The 21,254-nt window shown below is 40.1% G+C and overlaps 3 protein-coding genes and 1 pseudogene across 3 annotated transcripts in view; 1 reads left to right on the plus strand and 3 right to left on the minus strand.

Annotated features, from left to right (window-relative positions):
• The window catches only part of LOC144651477 (uncharacterized), a 62,067-nt gene extending 51,947 nt beyond the window's left edge, over positions 1 to 10,120 (minus strand). Inside the window, exons 1-2 of the mRNA XM_078511419.1 lie at positions 9,475 to 10,120; positions 8,071 to 9,209 (exon numbers count right to left, since the gene is read on the minus strand). Coding sequence (XP_078367545.1) covers positions 8,071 to 9,209; positions 9,475 to 9,955 — 1,620 coding nt within the window. The 5' untranslated portion in view covers positions 9,956 to 10,120. The remainder of the gene's footprint in view (positions 1 to 8,070; positions 9,210 to 9,474) is intronic.
• The window catches only part of LOC144651492 (lysophosphatidylcholine acyltransferase 2-like), a 166,158-nt gene that overhangs the window by 119,748 nt on the left and 25,156 nt on the right, over positions 1 to 21,254 (plus strand). The gene's annotated exons all lie outside the window — the stretch shown is intronic.
• On the minus strand, positions 15,603 to 16,825 carry LOC144651532 (contactin-associated protein 1-like; annotated as a pseudogene).
• Positions 18,101 to 18,748, minus strand: LOC144651584 (uncharacterized). The gene has a single exon (XM_078511532.1). The coding sequence runs from the start codon at positions 18,746 to 18,748 to the stop codon at positions 18,101 to 18,103; it is 648 nt and encodes a 215-aa protein (XP_078367658.1).

Below are 21,254 nucleotides of genomic sequence, written 5' to 3' on the forward strand. Positions count from 1 at the left end.
GGACTCTTGATTGTGGTAACGGTGGTGTGGGTACAGAGCGAAAGGGTGGTCCTTCCACTTTTCTGCATGTTACTCATTTTGATATGATTCTTTTTACGAGTTGTCGACCTTGAGGTATCCAATATGTTTGTCTGATGTGAGTAAATGTTTCTCTTACTCCACCATGCATGACCTGCCTATGCATAAGATGGACGATGAGTGTAGTTAAGTAGTTGTCCTTTGGTGTGAGGATAGGAAATTTTGTGTCGTGAGGCAGATCTGTATACTGTAGTCTACCACGACAGCGTATGATATCTTCATTGTCAAGATAAAGATCGAGTTGTCGTATGATGGCAGGTTGTCTGGATTTGTCTTTGTTCTTCAGGTATGAAATTTCTTGTCTGTAGATTTTATGTTGAGTAGCTTTCAGCAAGACATTCCTGGCTTCCACGATATCTTTCGCTGTAAAAGTTTCACTGTATACTTTTCTTTTTCTCCATTTTCTTGCGAAGTTGATAACGCGGGCAGTGACTCTGAGTAGATGGATTAGGGTGCTGTATCTTGTTATGTCAATGATGTTTAGTATATTTGGATCATCTGCGACGTTTGTGACAATTTCCATTTGTAAGCTTTGAGGTGCTTCATGAAATAAATTTTGGGGATATGGAGGCCATTGTTCCTCTGGTTCGCTAAGCCATGGAGGTCCCTCAAACCATAGTTTTTTCTTATCGTTGAATATAATAGTGCTTACTCCACGAGTTATCAAGTCAGCTGGGTTCATAGACGTTGGGCAAAACCTCCACGTTTGGGATGATGTGATTTCTTGTATCTTGTGAACTCGAGTTCGAACGAATTGTTGTAGTTGTTTGTTGGAAGATAACCAAGATAACACAATTTGTGAATCACTCCAGTATATAACTTCACTGCTGTTTACAAGCTCTAAGGTTTTGTTTAGGTATTGGAATAGTTTTGCTCCCAAGAGTGCTGCTAATAGTTCTAGTCGTGGTAGTGTCGTCGTTTTCAAGGGTGCGACTCTGGTTTTAGCCATAAGGAATGCAGTGTGTATTCCGTTGTCAGCTGACAATCCTCTTAAGTAAGCGACCGCTCCGTAAGCCTGTTGGCTGCTGTCACAAAATATGTGCAATTGAGTTTTTGTAACGTTTGCGAAGAAGTACTGTCTGGGTACTTCAATTGAGGTTAAATTGTGGATATCATCAATCCATTTTAGCCACTGTTCTTTTTGTTCGTCGGGTAGACTGTCATCCCAACTTAAGGTTTGTTTCCACAGGTCTTGAAGCATAATCTTTGCCTTTACTGTAATAGGTTCCACGAAGCCGAGCGGGTCAAACAATTTTGATGCGAAGCTTAGTGTTGTTCGTTTTGTTGTTTTTGTGATAGCATCTCTTTCTCTGATCATTTTCTCGATTGAAAGTGAGAGCGTGTCACTTGTTGAATTCCAGGTGAGTCCCAAGATTTTTGTTGTTGGAGCTGCTTGAATATGATCTTCTTGTGCTTTGCGATTTAGAGCGTCTGAGTTAGAAGTCCATTGGCGTAGATTCATACCTGCTTCTCGAAGGTACCTTTTCGATAATGAGTAATATTCTAAGGACTTATTATCGCAATCAGTTCCGGTTATCACGTTATCCATATACATGTTCTCCATGAGGTCCCGTGCTACCCAATCGTCCTTTTGACTAAGGTGATATTGTATTGTTGCGTTCAGCAGAAAGGGTGAGGGTGTCGCTCCAAATAGAACTCGGCAAAATCTGTAAGCCTCCAAGTTGCTGTTACTGTCAACGGGTTGATTGATATCTTTAAGCCACAGGAATCTCGTTGCGTCTCTGTCTAGGGAGTTCAGTTCGATCTGTAAGAAGGCCTTTTCTATATCTGCAGAGAAGGCCTGTTTGTGTGTTCTGAATTTTAAAAGAATGCCTGTTAAATCTTGCATCAGATTTGGCCCAGTATGTAGACAATCATTGAGGCTCGGTGATTTAGGTGACATTCTGGCAGAAGCGTCATAAACTATTCGCATTTTTGTTGTCGCGCTTTCTGATTTGAAAACTGGGAAGTGTGGCATGTAGTGTAAAACACCTTCGTGACGATCGAGGTTTTGGACTTTTTCTATGAACCCGAGGTTAAGTTGTTCAAGGAGTTGTTCGTTATACTTCGTTATAAGTTCTGGGTCTTTCCTGATTAGACTGTTTTGTAAGCTGCTCAGTCTGCTCTTGCTCAAATTGTAATTTGCTGGTAGATCGTGTTTGTTTAGCTTCCATGGGAGTTTTACGTTATATCTACCGGTTGCTTCGTTAAACCAGATAGTTTCTTGAAACTTTCTGATGATTTCTTCGTCTTGTTTGTTTTCTTCTGGTATTTGGTTGATTTCTTAGAACTTGGTTAGTAGATTGTCGAGCTTTTCGTCCTCTACTGGCATGATTTCTACCCTTTGACATAGGGTGGTTAAATTGCTTTGACTGTTCTTCCCTTTGTAAATGGGACCTGAGAGAAGCCATCCAAATTTGCTTTCCATAGCGATTAAGGCTTCGTTTTGGGTTTTTATTACTTTTCCGGTGATCAGTTGACCGTAATAGTCGTTGCCAATAATGATGTCTACTTTAAGATTTTCTGATGCATGTGAAGGATCGGCAAGCTAGTTTAAGTCCTTGTAATTCCGGCGGTATCTGTAAACTTTTCACCGTAGCCGATAGTGGTGGACAAATAACTGGAGTTACTAGGGCTGTTATTTTATTTGATATCTTCTACGTCTGTTGACAATGTCAGTGCCACAAGGTCGTATGTTTTTCTCCTGCCTTGAAGTGTACCGAATGTCGTCACATCTAAAAGTTCGCTTCTCATTGTTCCTAGTTTAAGTTTGTGTTTCATCTCCTGAGTGATAAAGGTTCTTTGTGATCCTGTGTCAAATAGGATGCGAGCTTGATAGTACTGTTTATTGTTTCCACTTATTTTCGTAACGGCGGATTGCATCAGGATATGAGCTTTAGAAGGGAGTACATGCGTTGCTCCCATGTGGGTTCTGTTCTTCGACACGGAATCCGCTGATAGGTGATCATTCTTCGGCCCTTTGTCTTCCTTTAGTTGACTAGAAGCGTTTTGGGTTGTATTTTCTTGGTTTTCATCACAAATTGAAGTGTGGTGTTTTTTCTTACATTTCATACATCGCCCCTTTGAGAAACATTGGATTTTTGTGTGGTTGAGACCAAGGCAGTTAAGGCAGCGCTGTTGGTTCTGAAGTAACGATCGACGTTCCTCTACTGTTTTAATCTTGGCGCACTTGTCAGGTCGATGTGTTCCTGCACAGTATGCTAACCCTAAGGAGTCGTCCGATTCTGAATTGCCAGTATGATATGTCGTCTTGGAACGACAACGCCGTTTCTGTGTCTAGCTGTATGTCCTCTTCTGTCTCCAAGGACATAACGATTTTGGCATCCATGCGTGCTGTTTCTTCGGCTCTTCGCGTGAGCCTGTCCACCAGCGCCTCCAATTCTGCTTGATCTGGAGTCTCCGAAGTTATTAGTTTTTCCGCTCTTTTGAAATCTTGGGTGCAATGTCCCTTGTATGCTCCTCGGATGGATCTCCATTTCTTTATTTCTTCTTCGCTCATAATATCTTGTCCGCGCTGGTCCCGGCACCAATGTTACAACTGTTAATGTTGTAACGACAAATAAGACGAGTAAACGTAACGTCTTCTTTCTTTATTGTTGTTGTTTTAATTACATGTCGCGCGAATTGTGACGTAGTTAAATTACATAATTTATGACAGTAATTTTGTTGTACTTTTCGAAGGATTTCTGCCTCCATCTTGTCACACAATGTTACTGAGTGTGATATCAGTCGATGATGTTCTTGTATTCTGAGTTCCACGTGAATTAGCGCGATACAACACACAACAGACAACAGCAAGCCTGACGCGGAACACAAGCTGTTCAGTGTTTGTCTTCTGTTCGTCTGCTTCTCTTCTTTATCTTGTTTCATTGTTACAGCTGACTACCACAAACGTGTGATATCAAACTGATACTAAGGACGTTTTGTTTTCTCTTTGAGCTGCTTACAGATCAGTTCACTGTGGGTTTAATCGGTGTAAAGACGATATAAAGTTGCTGTGCCCGGAGTTTCACTGATGAAAGTGTAACACGAATCCTGTGTTTACTGATACGAAGTAAAAATAGCATTACCTGTCTGAGCTTGTAATGGATTTCAGTATTACGTCTATCACAGGAAGTATCATCTAATTGACATGGGTCAAACGTATTTAAATACCTGAATTGAATTAACACCTTATTTCATTGAAAACACCGCACAGTATACTGCGAAAGATCCCCTGCATGGCATGACGAGTTTAAATTGTTGACCTCGAGTTGTTCAGAGGTAATGGTTCTAACTGATTTCCCAAAACCATGTGTGTGGAAATTTAGTCAGTGATTATATAAACCATCGGTATTCTTTTGCTTTCTATACCTATGTCACGCGGTTCATCTTATGCTGATACTCGTAACAAAAGGGTGAAAAGGAACAATTTGGTTTTCCCTTGCATGAACAACTTGTTATGCGTGATACAGCTGAGTCACGATCTTAGTGATGTAAAGATTTGACGATGAAATTTATGAGCATCAGAAACAAAACTTGCCCTCAACTGAATAGCTTTCTGTCCCTTAGTTTGATTTTCTTTTATATAAGTATAACAGTAATAATACTTGACTCTGAAGATGACTTTCGCTCAGGTTGTCGAAACGTCAGTCACCAACAACAGTTCTTCTCAGAACTACTCTCACCGGGACGATCATACTTTACGACCTAGTGATAATACGGTGATTGTAAGTCAGTAACATGCAACAATAATAAGGAGAAAGTTTATTTAAAGATAGCCTGCGAGGCGGCTGTATTCGCAGGCTTATTTAAAGAAGAAAACACCAATAACAAAATATGTGTTGTGATCTACCGTAATGATTCGAATAAGCGCCCTTCTTCCAGTAAGCGCCCCCTTCCGAATAAGCGACTCCCCACCCTTCGAATGTGTTTTTGTTAATAAGTGTACCTATTCTAATAGGCGCCCCCAATTCTTATAAGCGCCCCCTTTACGCGCCCCTATTCTTAAAAGCGTCCCTATTCTTAACCCTCGGACGTACAAGCAAACTCACACCCCCACCATTGAACAAGGGGGGGGGGGAATGGATGGAACCCCTCCCCGGAGTTTTCGTTATATTAAGGCGTAGCGAGATTATTTTACACTGATAAGAAAGCCCTGAGCTTACTCTACTCTCTAATTGGCTGTGACGTCATATGACGTCATATGGCATCCACCCCCCCCCCACCCCCTTGTACGTCCGAGGGTTAAAATCGCTCCTATTGTGGCTAACTGACTCTACTGAAGTTGTTGACGTGGAAAAGATAAACTCATGAACGTTCACCGCACCGTACACGTATACATTTACTGCTTAAATGAACGATTCTTGTAAAAATAACTGAACTTTCAACAATTTTTTTCTGTTACAGTTTATGCTTTTGCTAGTAATTTTAAAATATATTAAAATTTTGTTTTAAACATTTGGTTGTTTCGCAAAAAATTAAATAAGCGCCCTGTCCCGAATAAGCGCTCTGTCTCGAATAAGCGCCCTCCCTAAAGGTGCCAAAAGTAAATAAGCGCCCAGGGCGCTAAATCGAATCATTACGGGGGGGGGGGGGGCGGCAATTTTGAGGGGAGAGCTAAGATTTTTTGGGTTCCCATTTGGGTAGGGCCAAATGCTTTTGGACCCACGTTTAGGAGAGGGTCACAAATTTTTGGGCACCTGTTTTTAACAAATAAGCTTTTAAAATATTTTAGGCTACTTCGATCCACCATCCATCCCCTTCTTGGTGATGTCCCTTGACTAGCAAACAGCGCGTGTGTTTATCAAGCTGAATCTTCTATATCTTGAACATGACTCATTGTGGAGATTTCTAGAGTGAGACACACGCACGCTTCTAAATATGGCCCCGGCTAGAATGGTTAACGTTCAATTCACATTTCCGTAACGAGACTCCACAGAACAATTTTTTAACCATTCATGCTGCAAGTTCTCTGCGAGGAACATTTCAGTCTTTACCTATTTTACTAGCAAGCTAGCTTTTTGCCTTGATTACTTTTTAGCGTGTTTGACATTTGTAGATGCATTTCTAGTCATTTCAGAAGACTTAAAATGAACATTTTCCCGGAGGGGCATGCCCCCGGACCCCCTAGCCTTGCTTGCGTTAAGGATCAACAGTTGTTTGGTTCAGGCTCCTCAAGCCTCGTGCATTGAGCGTGAGACTCACGCAACCAGTTGCAATATCACACTGAAACGATTATTTCTTGCAGGATATTATTTTGATTCAAACAACTCATTTTTATCATATCTATTCGTAGCATGACTCGTTATCAATAATCATCTTAAAAACACAGTATTTCGCTATGTTTTTCTGTTTTACCTGCTTCGAATAGCTCGAACAGCTGAGAAAAGTTAAAACAGGAATCTAAGTAGCTTTTCTGGAGCGCCATCATATTGCTACTCAGAATCGCAGAAAAGTGATTTAAGAGGATTAAATATTGAAAATTTCCTGGGAGAGCATGCCCAAGACCCTTCTTGAGGGCACACAGCTTTCCTAAGAGACAAAATACAATAAACTACAAACAATGCTTTTCACCTTCCTGTGTTTATTCTTTAATGTGCTCATTTAAAGGACGGACAGGGGGCAGGGGAGGCCGGGAGGGGGGTCACAATTTTTTGGTCTCTGATTTGGGGAGGGTTGCAAATTTTTCGGCTCCGATTTGGGGGGAGGGTCACAATTTTTGAGCCAACTTCTTAAAAAATTTACCGGCCCCACCTCCCAGTAATTAATGACTGCTTCCTTTTTAGTATTTGTATATCGTGTCCAGAAAGGAGTCGTTGTATTTAAACTTTTCAAAACTTACAAAATTTAATACATGTAAGCTGTTACCTTAGAAATGAAACAATGGTACAGTACATGAGAAGTTCAATAAAACATTAGCCTCACTTTATGTTAAACTTCTTACTTTTTTGCTGTCTGACGGAATTGCCCGAAAAAATCGTCACACTCGCGACATTCTCGTGAGCAGTCTTCGTAATGATTTCTGATGCTTCCGGTATTACCAAAACTTTTTAGACCTTTTTACACGTTTTGCTCTTCAAGAACGCAACCTAAAGTTTCATTAACGCCCATAAGACAACAACCATTGCGATGTTATATAAGTTCACATTAAGGACTCCTGCTAGAAATCAGGAACATTCATTAACGAATGAAGTTTCATTTCAATTTTATTTATAGCCCAATAAAGCCACCTAGGCTCTTACTGAGAGTGCTCGTAAAAAAAGCATTAAATGCTAAAAGAAGTGCTCGTTTTTGGTGAAAAAAGTGCGAAAATAATGCTAATTTTTTTACAAAGTGCTCGTGGGTAACATAAAAATGCTCACTTTTTCCCGATTTTTTTAAACATAGAATATTACATTTTTCAGATTTTCAGTTACATTTTTCAACAATAAAATGTAATGATCAATGTTTGATGTCAGAGTACGCTCTCTAGCTATCTCTGCCTTGGCTGGCTGACTTCCATTGTTCCTCGATGGCAACGTGGATGACGTCATCTTGGAACGAGTGTGATGGACTGGGTTCCTAGAAGGCAACCACTGACGTATCAAACCTATTCCCCAGGCCTCCTCGGCTCCTTTGACTCAAATGAGGGCATAATGCATCTTTGGACGCCATTGTCATTGAAGTCAGATTGTGCTTTTTAACACAAAATTCGACAAATAGTCAGTCGAAAATCCAAAATAATGCTAGCAGTGCTTTTTGGGATAAAATGTTTAAAAAAATGCTCGCGAAGCCAAATAATGCCAAAAAAGTGCTAGCATTATCGGTAAGAGCCCAAAGCCACCCAGATAAAGTAGGGGCTAATTATTTTTCTTTCTATTTTTTTTCATATACTTTTGTTACAAACTCGACGTGAAATTATCTCTAAAAAGCCTAACTATGTTTATGGTTATTACAAATACTGAGCTTACAATAACTTGAGAGCAATACAAATTAACATGTTTTTCATACTATGCCATAGCATTTCCGTTTTTCCAGTGTGTGGTAACCTTGGTCACTACTGTTTGCATCCCCAAACCTCAGCTGTTTAACTGGAAGATGTGTCTTGTCAGTGAGGAGACCGCTGTCTTCACGCCACACCTTGTCATTCTTTTCACAGTTACAACCATAACTGGAGTCTGCACATGAGTTGGTCATCCCGCATGCGCACTTACCACTGCCAGGTGATGCCCCGCCCCAGTACGTCATCTTAGTAGAATCACGTGACACCCACCAGGCATATCCACGACCCACTGACACTGAATGGTAACACTCATACTTGATAAACTGTTCACAGTGTGAGGAGACTCTGGTAAGACTTGCAAGCTGGGAGAGACTCGCTCCTGTGTAATGGATGTCACGCGAGTAACAGCCTTGAGAGTGACATCCATTCACCAATGTTCTGCTTTCACTGTCGTGACTTATCACTGTCACACCGACTCCATTCTTGTCATTCATGTCGCAGTAAACTGTGAATGATGCCAGGCCTCCCACGCCATCTGGATCAATGACGTAGCTTCCGCTTACACTGCTGACATATTTTCTGATCACAGAACAACTGGAAGGCGTAGTAAACGGAGAATTAATTTGGACTTTAGCTTCTATTGTTGTCAGAGCATTAGTTGCTCTACAGGTGTAAGATCCTTCGTGTGATTTTTTAATGTTTGGAATAATCAGTGTTCCATTCAGAAGAACGTTGGACTCTACAGGAAGTGAAGACTTGCCATCCTTTTTCCAACTGATTGTAGTTCTCAGGTCACTCTCAGCCACACACGGAAGATGTACACTAGAACCAAACATAGAGGGAGTCACCTCTAGAGGAGGACGGACTTTGAACCGTAAACGAGAGAAAACCGTCAGTTGAGCGATATCTGCTGCTGATCCCAGAATATTTTCTGCCTTACAAATGTATATTCCAGCGTTCTTTCGTGTCACACTGTAGATTGTCAGGGTTCCATTCATTATTTCATTTCGGTCTTCAGGCAAACTACTAACTGCTTTGGACCACGTGATACGAGGAAGCGGCTGACCAGAAGCAGTGCAGGCGATGGTGACGTTTTGTTTCTCTTCAGCCATCAATCGATTGGACGACAATGAAATTTCGGGAGGAACTATGGGAAAAATAGAAAATAAGATGATTTGTCCAAACAAACTCTTTTTACTGCATATTATTTTCACTGCTGTTGTTAGCTCTCTTGGTCAGGCATATTCCAACTTCAAGTTCTTCTGAAATTCCTTTTTTAATAACGTTCTCATATCATATTTTTGTCACAACTCTATCACAACATCATTAGCTGACAGCTATATCAAACGCTTTATGTTTTACAACATCCAGCTCTACTCTTTAACTGTAAATACATAAATTAAGCTACTTACATTGAACAGTTAATGTCGCCGAGGCATTCACTTGTCCCAGCAAATTTTCAGCTCTGCAGCTGTAAACTCCGCCGTCTCCAGGTCTAACGTCCTTCACAATCAGAGCGCCACTGGACTCTACCACGTGACGACCCACAGGAAGAGACGAATCCAGCTTAGACCACGTGCCCTTTGGACTTGGATTGCCATCCGCTGTACATTTCAAGATGGCTGTCTGACTTTCATTGACTGTCATTCCAACAGGACGCTGCAGCAGAGATGGAGCCGAGATGGACTGGCTCGGTTCACCTTTGACGCCTTTCATACCCGGCGGGCCTCTAGGTCCCACGGGACCGGGTTCTCCCGGCACTCCAATGTCTCCCTTTATGCCCATTGGTCCTTGAGCTCCTATTGGTCCATGTTTACCAGGAGGTCCACTTGATCCGGGTTTCCCTGGGGGACCTGGTCTCCCTCGGGTTCCCGGTCTTCCTCGTCGTCCCATGTTACCTTTTGGTCCTGTGCGGCAGAGCGTGTGATCTTTAGCACAGACTTGGTTTTGCAGCAGACCAAGTTCTTGTTTGATCAGTATTTGTACTTCAGAGGCTGTTAGGACTGCATTTTGTTGGAAATCATCAGGCGAAGAGCGTTTTTGTCTTGAGACTGTCTCTTCTTCACCTGAAAATTAAACTATTTATTTAAAAGCGAAACTGTGAATGCTAATTCTTTGACATTGGAGGGTTGCTAGTAAAAGAGATTTCCGTTTTCATTAGATTAGGTTTCAGCAACAAACCGTCTGCCTCGTTATTCATTTGTGTTAAGGAAAATTATAGACAAATGGCATGCAATCTTGGGTAAAATGTAGACGATTTGTACCACGATAATTGGCAATTATTGTTAAAGAAGTTAATACTGTTATACTTACTGTCTACTGCACTGCATTGCAGATACTAGTTTCATGACGAAACTTACCTTTGGTCCCTTGTGTGTACAGTCAATATCAGTCGATGATGTTCTTGTATTTTGAGTTCCACGTGAATTAGCGTGATACAACGCACAACAGACAACAGCAAGCCTGACGCGGAACACAAGCTGTTCAGTGTTTTTTTTTGTTCGTCTGCTTCTCTTCTTTATCTTGTTTCATCGTTACAGCTGCTACCACAAACTTAAAATATCAAACTAATGCTATGGACGTTACTCTTTGAGCTGCTTACAGATCAGTTCACTGTGGGTTTAATCGGTGTATTTAAAAGCTTTAGAAAGCTTCGAGAAAGCTGTTGTGTTACTGTTGTGCCCGAGTTTCACTGATGAAAGTGTAACACGAAGCTTGTGCTGACTGATGTTAAGTAAACATGCAGTAAAAATGACTTTACTTGTCTGAGCTTGTAATGGAGATTCAGTATCACAGGAAGTATAATTATAATATCATCTTACTGACAAGGGTCAAACGTATTTACTAGAATCAATTGAAGTGTTATTTTTAAGTCTGCACAGCATGCTGTAAAAGATCCAGTGGCAAGGCAAGTTTAAACTCTTGGCGAGTTGTTCAGACGTAATGGTTCTAATTAATTTCCCAAAATCATCATCGGTGAGGAAAAGTAATAAGCGATTATATAAACCACTGTTTTTTTTTTGTTGTTTTTTTTTTTGCTTTCTTGCAGAGAAGGGGGACGACTATTATACCTATGTCACCTTTTAGTAAGACTCGTCACCAAAGGGTCAAAAGGAACAATTTGGTTTTCTCTTGCACGTACATGTTGTTCAGCGTGATGCAGCTGAGTCACGGTCTCAGTGATGTAATAATTTTACGGTGACATTTAGGAGAATCAGAATAAACAATTGGTTCACTACTAAAATGCCTTTAGCCGCTTAGTTTGATTTTCTCTACACTAATAACGGTAAAGTAACAGTAAATTTTTAAATACGGTAATAAAAGTCAGTAACATGCAACAATAATAAGGAGATAGGTTATTAAAAGAAGAAAACAGCAATTACAATAAATGTGTTCTGATCTACTTTCCCTTTAATAAGGCTCTCAGTATTTTGAAGTTAAACGAATTACATGTATCTGACATATTTTCGTGTCATATTGCATTCAACCCCTGGAATGGAGAATCGCCGGGGCAAACCATAGCAGTTTTGCGCATATCTCGGTGAATTTGCGAATCAGCTTTGTTCAGCTGAGTTTTTAAATGACGTTAGATCTTTAGTCTAATACGCCGCCCACACTTCCTTGAACCTGCTAGTTTTGACTTCTTTAAAGCAAAACGTTAGGAAAAGCCTAAATAAAATAACAGTTTTTAGCTTTCTGCAAAGTTCATTGGCGGAGCTATCAAATATCTTTTACTATGAAGAGCCAGTCTTTGGGAAAACATGCTTAGAAAAAAAAAAATCATTTTTCTATGGACAATTAATCAGGATCGATCAGATGCCATAATCAGGTATAGGGAACCTCGACTGTTAAGCTCACATCCGGTTGTAATTGATGTACAGGTTGTGTTTATAGTGGTCATGTACTTAACTTCAAGAAAGCTACTTTACAGGTTCATTGCCACTAAAACAGAGGAAACAAACGTTTTAAATGAACATAAGATAGTTAAAAATCCCAATCGGTCATACCAAGCATGACCGAGGATTTTAACTCGGGACGACCAAGAACAACTCCAGCTAGTGGCAGGGTGGAAAGGTTGAACCCAGGACCTCCGCATTCATACAACACCAGCGCCCTAAATTAACCACCGGCCATGTTGCCTCTTCAAACGCTCTTACGCGTCTTTGTTTCATGTCTGTGGCTCTGTACCGACTATGTTGATAACTGCGACTCTTTTTTTTTTTTTTTTTTATTGATTGCTCACACATTTACAAACATTACATTAACAGCGTTATTATTACACTACTTACAGATATTATTTGCACAAAAAAAAAACTAACAATACATTACGAACTACAGTTACAATACAATGTAAGTTAACCTTATTAGAAATAAAAGAAAAAAAGAACTTACAAACACTAGCCTATCTTATACCTATAGAAAATAGTCCACGTAGCATTTAAGCAAATATTTTTTAGGAGAGTAATATTGTATAATTAAGGAGATCGGAAGAAAAAAATTACTACTAACAGGGTCAAACCAGGACTGAAAAGTTAAATTTGATTCAGTTTTTTTTTATATAAATTTTTAATTTGAAAGGTGGCCGAGGAGAGGTTTCCATTTCTCTGATGAAGAATTAGGATCATTTTTTTCAATTTCATAGCTTTTGTTCATGAGATGCAAGAAGTGCGAAAGATTAGGGATTTCGTTTTTTAATTTACAGACCCAGATACAATATCTGCTCATCAGACAAGAGAAATTAATTTGCAACTTTGCATTTGAGGTGTCTGGCTTTAGGCCGAGAGCAATGGCCATGTCTAATTTATTCCCTTTCTGCGTACATAGGGATGTCTGAAGCCATTTAAAAAAGCTTTCCCAAAAACGAGTGGTCTGCAGGTTGCAATGCCAAAAAAGGTGGAGCAAAGTTTCTGTTTCCTTTTCGCAAAAGGAACAGCGGTCACTGTCTTTGACTTTAATTTTATACAAAAAGGAGTTTGTAGGTAGACGTCGATGAAGAAATTTAAATTGGAATATTATTAGTTTGGTACTTTTTGTGCAAATCTTTGTAGATTGAAAAGCTCTTTTCCAGTCAATTTCACCTTTTTCCAAGTCGCAATCTTCGTGCCATTTCGCCTGAGAAGTTTCCGGTGCTTCGCTTTTAGTTGCAACTAGAATTTTGTACGTTAAGTTGCTGGGTTTTTTTGCCTTGAGGAAAATTTTAATGAATGGTTCAATCTCATCTTTTTCGGGGCTATCTATGTTTTCTTTGAAACGTTTTCTTAGATTCTTCAGCGTGGCAATAATCCCCCCGAATGCTAAAGGGCAGGCTTTGAGTCCGTATTTATTCTGAAATTCTTCATAGGAGAGAGGTTTGTTTGCGTCTTTCATGAGAGACCTAATGGTCGATATTCCATTTGCAAGCCATTCTCGAAAATAGATGGGTTTGCTGTCTATTCTGATAAGAGAATTATTCCAGAGAGGCTGTGATTGATAATGTTGTAAGGAGGAGGTATTGTCAGTGTAATTAACCTCGGCCCAGATCATCAGAATTTCATTAATGAAGATATTGGTAGATGAGAAGTGATGCTTGATATCTGTTTTGTTTAAATTTCCAAGAAAAACAGCTTCTCCGCCATATCTTCCAAATTCTCGTTCAAAGAAAAGTTTCCATTTTCCTAAGTTTGTTTTGTCAAGATATTTTTTAATCCAAATAGTTTTCAAAGATTTATTAAATGAGAAAAGGTCAATCATTTTAAGCCCACCATTACTGTAATCGTTAATCATAATGTTTCTTTTAATTTTATCGGGTTTCCCGTCCCAGAGGAAATGATAGAAAGCTCCATTCAGTTCTTTGATAGCCTGGTGGTTTGTTGGGAGAGGGGAAAGAACATGAACAAGCTGTGAAGCAATTAGGCTCTTTAATATAGCGATTTTTCCAAGTAAGCTTAGCCTTCGGTACTGCCAGTTTCTAAGTAAATTTCGAACTTTCTCTTTTTTTTCGTAAAAGTTCAGCTTTACCGTTAATTCGGGTTCTATTGAGAGCCACACGCCTAATGTTTTGATTTTTAAATGCTGCCATCTGAAACCTTTCTCGGGAAACATAATGTCTTGGCTTCTTGCTTTTGAACCTATCCTCAATGCTTCGGTTTTTTTATTATTGAGTCTGAGACCAGAAATCTTGCTAAATTTTCCGATAACATCGAGCGAAGTTTCAAGCGCGTCTTTTGAGCCGTCAAGGATTAATGTCGTGTCGTCAGCATATTGGCTTAATTTGATTTCTTTTTGGTTGACTGAAATTCCTTTAATATGTTGGTCACTTCGGATTGCGCTAGCTAAAACTTCGACGGAAAGGACAAATAAATATGGAGAAAGAGGGCAGCCTTGCCGCACGCCTCTCTCAATTTTAAAACATTCGCTCATCCATCCGTTGTTCATTACGCAACTTTCGATATCACAGTAAAGAGTTTGTATCCATTTTTGAATGGAAGGGCCAAAGCCATAGTGTTGCAACGTTTTTTCAACGAAAGACCATTCGAGTGTGTCAAAGGCTTTTTCGAAATCTAGAAGCCAAATCAAGCCCGGGATGCTTTGGTCATTGGTGTAATTAATAATACTGTCGATCAGTCGTATGTTTTCGCCGATAAATCTACCTTTAATAAATCCTGTCTGATCGCTATTAATAAGTTTTGGAAGAGTAGACTGGATTCTATTTGCGATTGACTTTGCTGCTATTTTATAGTCACAATTTAACAGAGATAAACGCCGCCAATTTTTTAATATTTTGAGGTCTGCTTCTTTTTTAGGGATAAGTTTTATTATGCCCCGTCTCTGTGTCATCGCGAGTTGCCCATTCTCGTATGCAAAGTTAAGAGCAGCGAGAAGAGCGCCTGAAATATCATCCCAAAATATTTTATAGAACTCTGCTGGTAACCCGTCAGTTCCAGGGGCTTTGCCGTCGGCCATTTGCTTTAAGGAAGTGAGACACTCTTTCCCCGTGAGTGGGCCTTCACACAAATTTTGTTCTTCTTGTGAAAGATGTATTGTATTTTCGGCCGGGAAAAATTTTTCCATGATAGATGGATCTTGTTCAGAAGTTAGCTTTGTCTCGTACAGATTTTTATAAAAGGAAAGACATTCCTTTAAAATATCTTTGTCTGTCGTGATGACGATGTCATTGTCGGTTTTTAGCTGGCTTATTGTTCCTTGTTTGTAATGTCTTTTTTCCAGATTAAGAAAATATTTGGTGTTTTTCTCACCTTCATTATGCCATCGACACTGCGATCTTAAAATAGCCCCTTTTGTTCGGTATTCAATTATCTTTTCATGTTGATTTTTTTTGCTTTTCAGCACGCCTAAAAGTTCTTCCCGCTGCTTCGCTTCAATGTTTTTGTCTTCTAATTTTATTTCAATCGCGGCTATGGTCCTTTCTATTTCGTCTTCGCTTTTTTTCTTTCTTTCTTTGGAATAATATAGCGATGATTCTCTCACTTTAAGTTTTATCATTTCCCAAAGGAGAGCAGGAAACTGCGACTCTTTAACGACACAAAAAGCACCAAACTTAACTTGACGCCAATTTGCCATGATGACTTCATGTCGTTATTACTTCATATAACAGATGCTTACGCTACCGTATGACACATTCTTTGTACTTTTTAACGTGTCAAAAAAGTTAGTTATTCAATGTTTCGAATAAATTAACTCGATGCTATAACTGGGACTGAGTACTTCTCTATGACAAAATAAAATGTCGTAAGTAAATAATTGTTTAATTCTTTTTTAATTCGATAAAATGTTTAGCCTGAAACATAAACTGAAGCTTTTATTTTATATTTTCAATTCCCGTTTCTAGATATCTGTTGCTTCTCAACTGAAAGCATATTGACTATCATTATTATTTCAAATACTGGGCTTGCAGTAAATTTAGAGGACAACAAATTAACATGTTCCTTTATGCTATGCCATAGCATTTCAGTTTTCCCAGTGAGTGGTAACCATACTGGTTGCTACTGCTCGTATCGCCAAACCTCAGCTGTTTAACTGGCAGATGTGTCTTGTCAGTGAGGAGACCGCTGTCTTCACGCCATACATAGTCATTTGCATCACAGTTACAGCCATAACTGGGGTTTGCGCATGAGTTAGTCATCCCGCATGCGCACTTACCACTGCCAGGTGATGCTCCGCCCCAGTACGTCATCTTAGTAGAATCACGTGACACCCACCAGGCATTTACCCCGTACCCCCAACATCACAGAACCATGACACTCGTACTTGATAAACTGTTCACAGTGCGAGGAGACTCTGGTGAGACTTGCAAGCTGGGAAAGACTTGATCCTGTATAATGGATGTCACGAGAGTAACAGCCTTGATGTTGACATCCATCCACCAATGTTCTGCTTTCACTGCCGTGACTTATCACTGTCACGCCGATTCCATTCTTGTCACTCATGTCACAGTAAACAGTAAATGGTGCCAGGCTTCCCGCGCCATCTGGATCAATGACGTAATTCCCGCTTACACTACAAACGTATTTTCTTATCACAGAGCAGGAAGTCGTAATAACTGGAGAATTGATTTTGACTTTAGCTTCTATTAACACCAGAGGATTAGTCGCCCTACAGGTGTAAGATCCTTCGTGTGATTTCTTGATGTTCTGAATAAACAGTGTTCCATTAAGTAGAACATTGGACTCTACAGGAAGTGAAGACTTGCTATCCTTGAACCGCAGTGGAGAGAATATTACAACTAGGGCAGTGTTCGTAGCTGATCCCATAATATTCTCTGTCTTACAAATGTATATTCCAGCGTCCTTTCTTGTCACGCTGTAGATTGTCAAAATTCCATTCATCACTTCAGTTCTGTCTTTAGGCAAACTACCGACTGACTTAGTCCACGTGATACTAGGAAACGGCCTACCAGTAGCAGTGCAGGCGATGGTGACGTTTTGTTTCTCTTCAGCCATCAATCGATTGGATGACAATGAAAGTTGAGGAGGAACTGTCGAAAAATAAAGAAATTGTGATGATTTGCCCAAACAAACTTTTGTTACATTTTATTTCCTCTGCTGTTGTAGCCTCTCTTAGACAGCCATATTCCAACTTCAAATGTTATTGGCTTATTTGTGAGAAGTAGTCAATTTAAACACAGAACTAAAGATATGTTTAGCGATGATCGAAGTTCTTCTGAAATTCCGTTTTGGTCATGTTCACATGTCACATTTTTTCAAATATTTATCACAACTTCTTCAGCTGAACGTCAGCTATGTCAAACGCTTAATGTTTTACAATAAAATACATAAATTAAGAGAAGACCAGCCTTTTAAGCAAATACGCTCACCAGGTGGGACTGAACATCAGCCTAACCAAAACTGAGGTCATGACCCTAAACAACTCTAACCCTCAGCCCGTCAAGGTGAATGGAAAAGACCTCCCAATGACCGAGCAGTTTAAATATCTGGGCAGCATTGTCAGGCAAGATGGTGGTGCAGGCATAGATATCCAGAGCCGGCTGAACAAAGCCAGAAACACCTTCAGGATGCTTAGCAATGTGTGGCGGTCGTCACAGTTCGGTACACATACCAAGCTCAAGATCTATCAAAGCTGTGTCCTGTCTACCCTTTTGTATGGGTCAGAATGTTGGCGAATGTTAGAAAGTGATCTAGAGAAGCTGTCAACCTTCCATACCAAAAGTCTGCGAAAAGTACTTCGCATCTTCTGGCCTCAAACAATTTCCAACAAGGATCTACTTTTGCGGTGCAAACAGGAGGACATGGGTACCATTATTATGCAACGGCGCTGGAGGTGGATTGGCCATGTCATCCGAAAGGAAAACGAATCCATCACAAAGACAGCACTATACTGGACACCCGAAGGAAAGCGCAAGCGTGGCAGGCCCAAGAATACATGGCGACGTACAGTAGAGACAGAATTGAGGGGCTTAAACCAAAGCTGGAACACCATCCAACAGCTGGCCAAAGACAGACAGCAGTGGAGGACCTTTGTTGCTGCCCTACGTGCCAGTGGGCACAATGGGCAGTGAGTGAGTGAGTGACATAAATTAAGCTACTTACACTGAACAGTTAATTTCCCTGAGGCGTTCACTTGTCCCAACAAATTTTCAGCTTTGCAGCTGTAAACTCCGTCGTCTCCAGGTCTAACGTCCTTCATAATCAGAGCGCCACTGGACTCTACCACGTGACGGCCCACAGGAAGCGATGAATTGAGCTTAGTCCACGTGACCTTTGGACTTGGATTACCATCCACTGTACATTTCAAGATGGCTGTCTGACTTTCATTAACTATCATTCCAACAGGACGCTGCAGCAGAGATGGAGCCGAGATGGACTGGCCCGGTTCACCTTTGACGCCTTTCATACCCGGCGGACCTCTAGGTCCCACGGGACCGGGGTCTCCCGGCATTCCAATATCGCCCTTTATTCCCATCGGTCCTTGAGCTCCTATTGGACCATGTTTGCCGGGAGGTCCGTTTGTCCCGGGTGTCCCTGGGGGTCCTGGTCTCCCTCGGGTTCCCGGTTTTCCTCGTCGTCCCGTGTTGCCTTTTGGTCCTGTGCGGCAGAGCGTGTGATCTTTAGCACAGACTTGGTTTTGCAGCAGACCAAGTTCTTGCTTGATCAGCACTTGTACTTCAGAGGCTGTTAGGGTTGATTTCTGTTGTGAATCATCAGGTGAAGTGCGTTTTTGTCTTGACATTTTCTCTTTTTCGCCTGAAAAATTAAAGCTTTTTATTCATAATCGTAAATTATGAACCATTTTTGACATATAATGGCTGTTATGTTTCTTTTCCATTAGAGTGGGTTTCAGCAACACAGCTTCAGCCACCTTATTTCGCATTCATTTGTTTTGGAGGTAAATACACTAAAGATAAATGACAGGCATCCCTGGGTTAAGACGATTAGCAAGGTCCACAATATTAATTGTCAAAATGATTATAGAAGGACGTATACTATTGCAAATACCCTTTTCATAGGCCATTTTCAAAAATACCATAATACTCTTTGTTGTCCTTCCAAAATTTTGCATAAGCATTGTTTTCAATTTCTCTTGAGACAGCAAGAGAAATTGAAAACAATGCTTATGGACCTTATGCAAAATTTTGGAGGGACAACAAAGAGTATTATGGTATTTTTGAAAATGGCCTATGGCGGAAAAATGTTCACCTTTGGTTCCTTGCCAATGGCGGCCTGTAGCCATAACTTGCCATCTGCCGTAATTTTGTTGTACTTTTCGAAGGATTTCTGTCTCCATCTTATCACAGAATGTTACTGAGTGTGATATCAGTCGATGATGTTCTTGTATTCTGAGTTCCATGTAAATTAGCGTGATACAACACACAACAGACAACAGCAAGCCTGGCGCGGAACACAAGCTGTTCAGTGTTTGTCGTCTGTTCGTCTGCTTCTCTTCTTTATCTTGTTTCATCGTTACAGCTGCTACCAAAAACTTGTGACATCAAACTGATGCTTTTAAAAGACGATTACTTTCGTCTTTGAGCTGCTTACAGATCAGTTCACTCTGGGTTTAATCGGTGAAAAGACGATAGAAAAAGCTGTTGTGTCCGAGTTTCACCGACGAAAGTGTAACATGAATCTTGTGTTTACTGATATAAAGGAAAAATACCTTTTCTCGTCTGAGCTGGTAATGGAGATTCAGTTACACAGGAAGTATAATGGTATTATCTTATGACATGGGTCAAACGTATTATAAAACATGAATTGAATTAACACCCGCCTTAAGTTTTTTTATTTAAACTTCTGCACAGCATCCTGCGAAAGATCCCATGGCAAGGCGAGTTTAATTTTAAATTGTTGATCTGGAGTTGTTTAGTCGTAATGATTCTAATTGATTTTCCAAAATCATTAGTGAGAAAAATTTGTCAGCGATGATATAAACCATTGGTATTCTTTTGTTTTCTTACAGAGCTTGGGGAGGGGTGGGGAAACGACGGACGACTATGGTATTATACCTTTGTCACGTGGTACACCTTATGGTGATACTAGTCATGAAAGTGTCAAACTTCCCTTGCACGTACATCTTGTTTAGGGTGATGCAGCTGAGTAACGATTTTAGTGATGTAATAATTTTACGGTGAATATTAAAGTGGTTCACTACTGAAACGCCTCCAGCCGCTTAGTTTGATTTTCTCTACACTAGTGAAAGTAGAAATACGGTAATAAAAGACAGTAACATGCAACAATAATCAGGAGAAAGTTTATTGAAAGAAGAAAAAAAAGCAATTACAATAAATGTGTTCTGATCTACTCTACCTATAATAAGGCTCTCAGTCTTGTGAAGTCAAACGAATTACATGCATCTGACGGCACTCATCTGAGGGGAACGGAGCATCGCTTGGGGCAAACCATAGCGGTTTTGCGCATATCTCGGCGAATTTGTTAATCAGCTTTCTTCAGCTGAGCTCGAGTTTTTTACTTAAGTTAGATCTTAGACTAATACGCCGTCAACACTTTCTCTGTAAACCTGCACTTTTTGATTTAAGAGCGAGTCCGCACGAGAACCATGCAGGCGAGTCTACAGCGCATCTCACCGATTTCCCTCAAATTTGGCACACTTGTGTAACTTCACTAGTACATTAACCATGTGCAATATTTTGGTTCAATTGTTTATTGTTTTGGAGAAATGTCAATCAAACTGTCAGACAGTGGAAAGTACTTAAATTTGACCTAAAAATATTCACCATGTTTGATCCCCTGCTACATGCTAAATATAAAAAGAAATGATACGAAACTTTTACATAAGACAAATCAAGTCCCGAACAATAGAAAAACGTTCAGTAAACTTGTGTCATTTGCTGCGTTTGGCTGAAAGCAACATTCCAAATCTCCTTATTCAATTCGTATCAAAATAGTGGGGTTTCAAAAGTCGTTGTTTGTAGACATGCGGCGTTTCTTCAATCGAATTTGAAAGTATCAATAGATTGCCAAGGAAATGGTGTCTCTATTTATCAAATAAAATCTCTGTTAAGTTTAAGAGGAATTACAGGTTCGCATCAATAAATGGTGTTAACTTCGTGACAATATGCAAATGAGCTCAACACGGAAATCGTGATAAGTTCAGAGTTTGTAAAATATAAACTTAATAGAATGTTGCTATAAGAAGTAAAACATCGTTATGAAGCTTTTTGCATAAAAATACTTTTAAATCGTTAGTAGTTTAAACAACTGGAAGTCGTTGGCTGGTA

Source organism: Oculina patagonica, chromosome 4 (assembly GCF_052425735.1).
Source record: "Oculina patagonica isolate OP01 chromosome 4, crgOcupat, whole genome shotgun sequence".
In the NCBI taxonomy this organism is placed as follows: domain Eukaryota; kingdom Metazoa; phylum Cnidaria; class Anthozoa; order Scleractinia; family Oculinidae; genus Oculina; species Oculina patagonica.

Coding starts and splice junctions, on each gene's coding strand:
- LOC144651584 (XM_078511532.1), bottom strand. CDS start 18,748: ATGTCAAGACAAAAACGCACTTCACCTGATGATTCACAACAGAAATCA.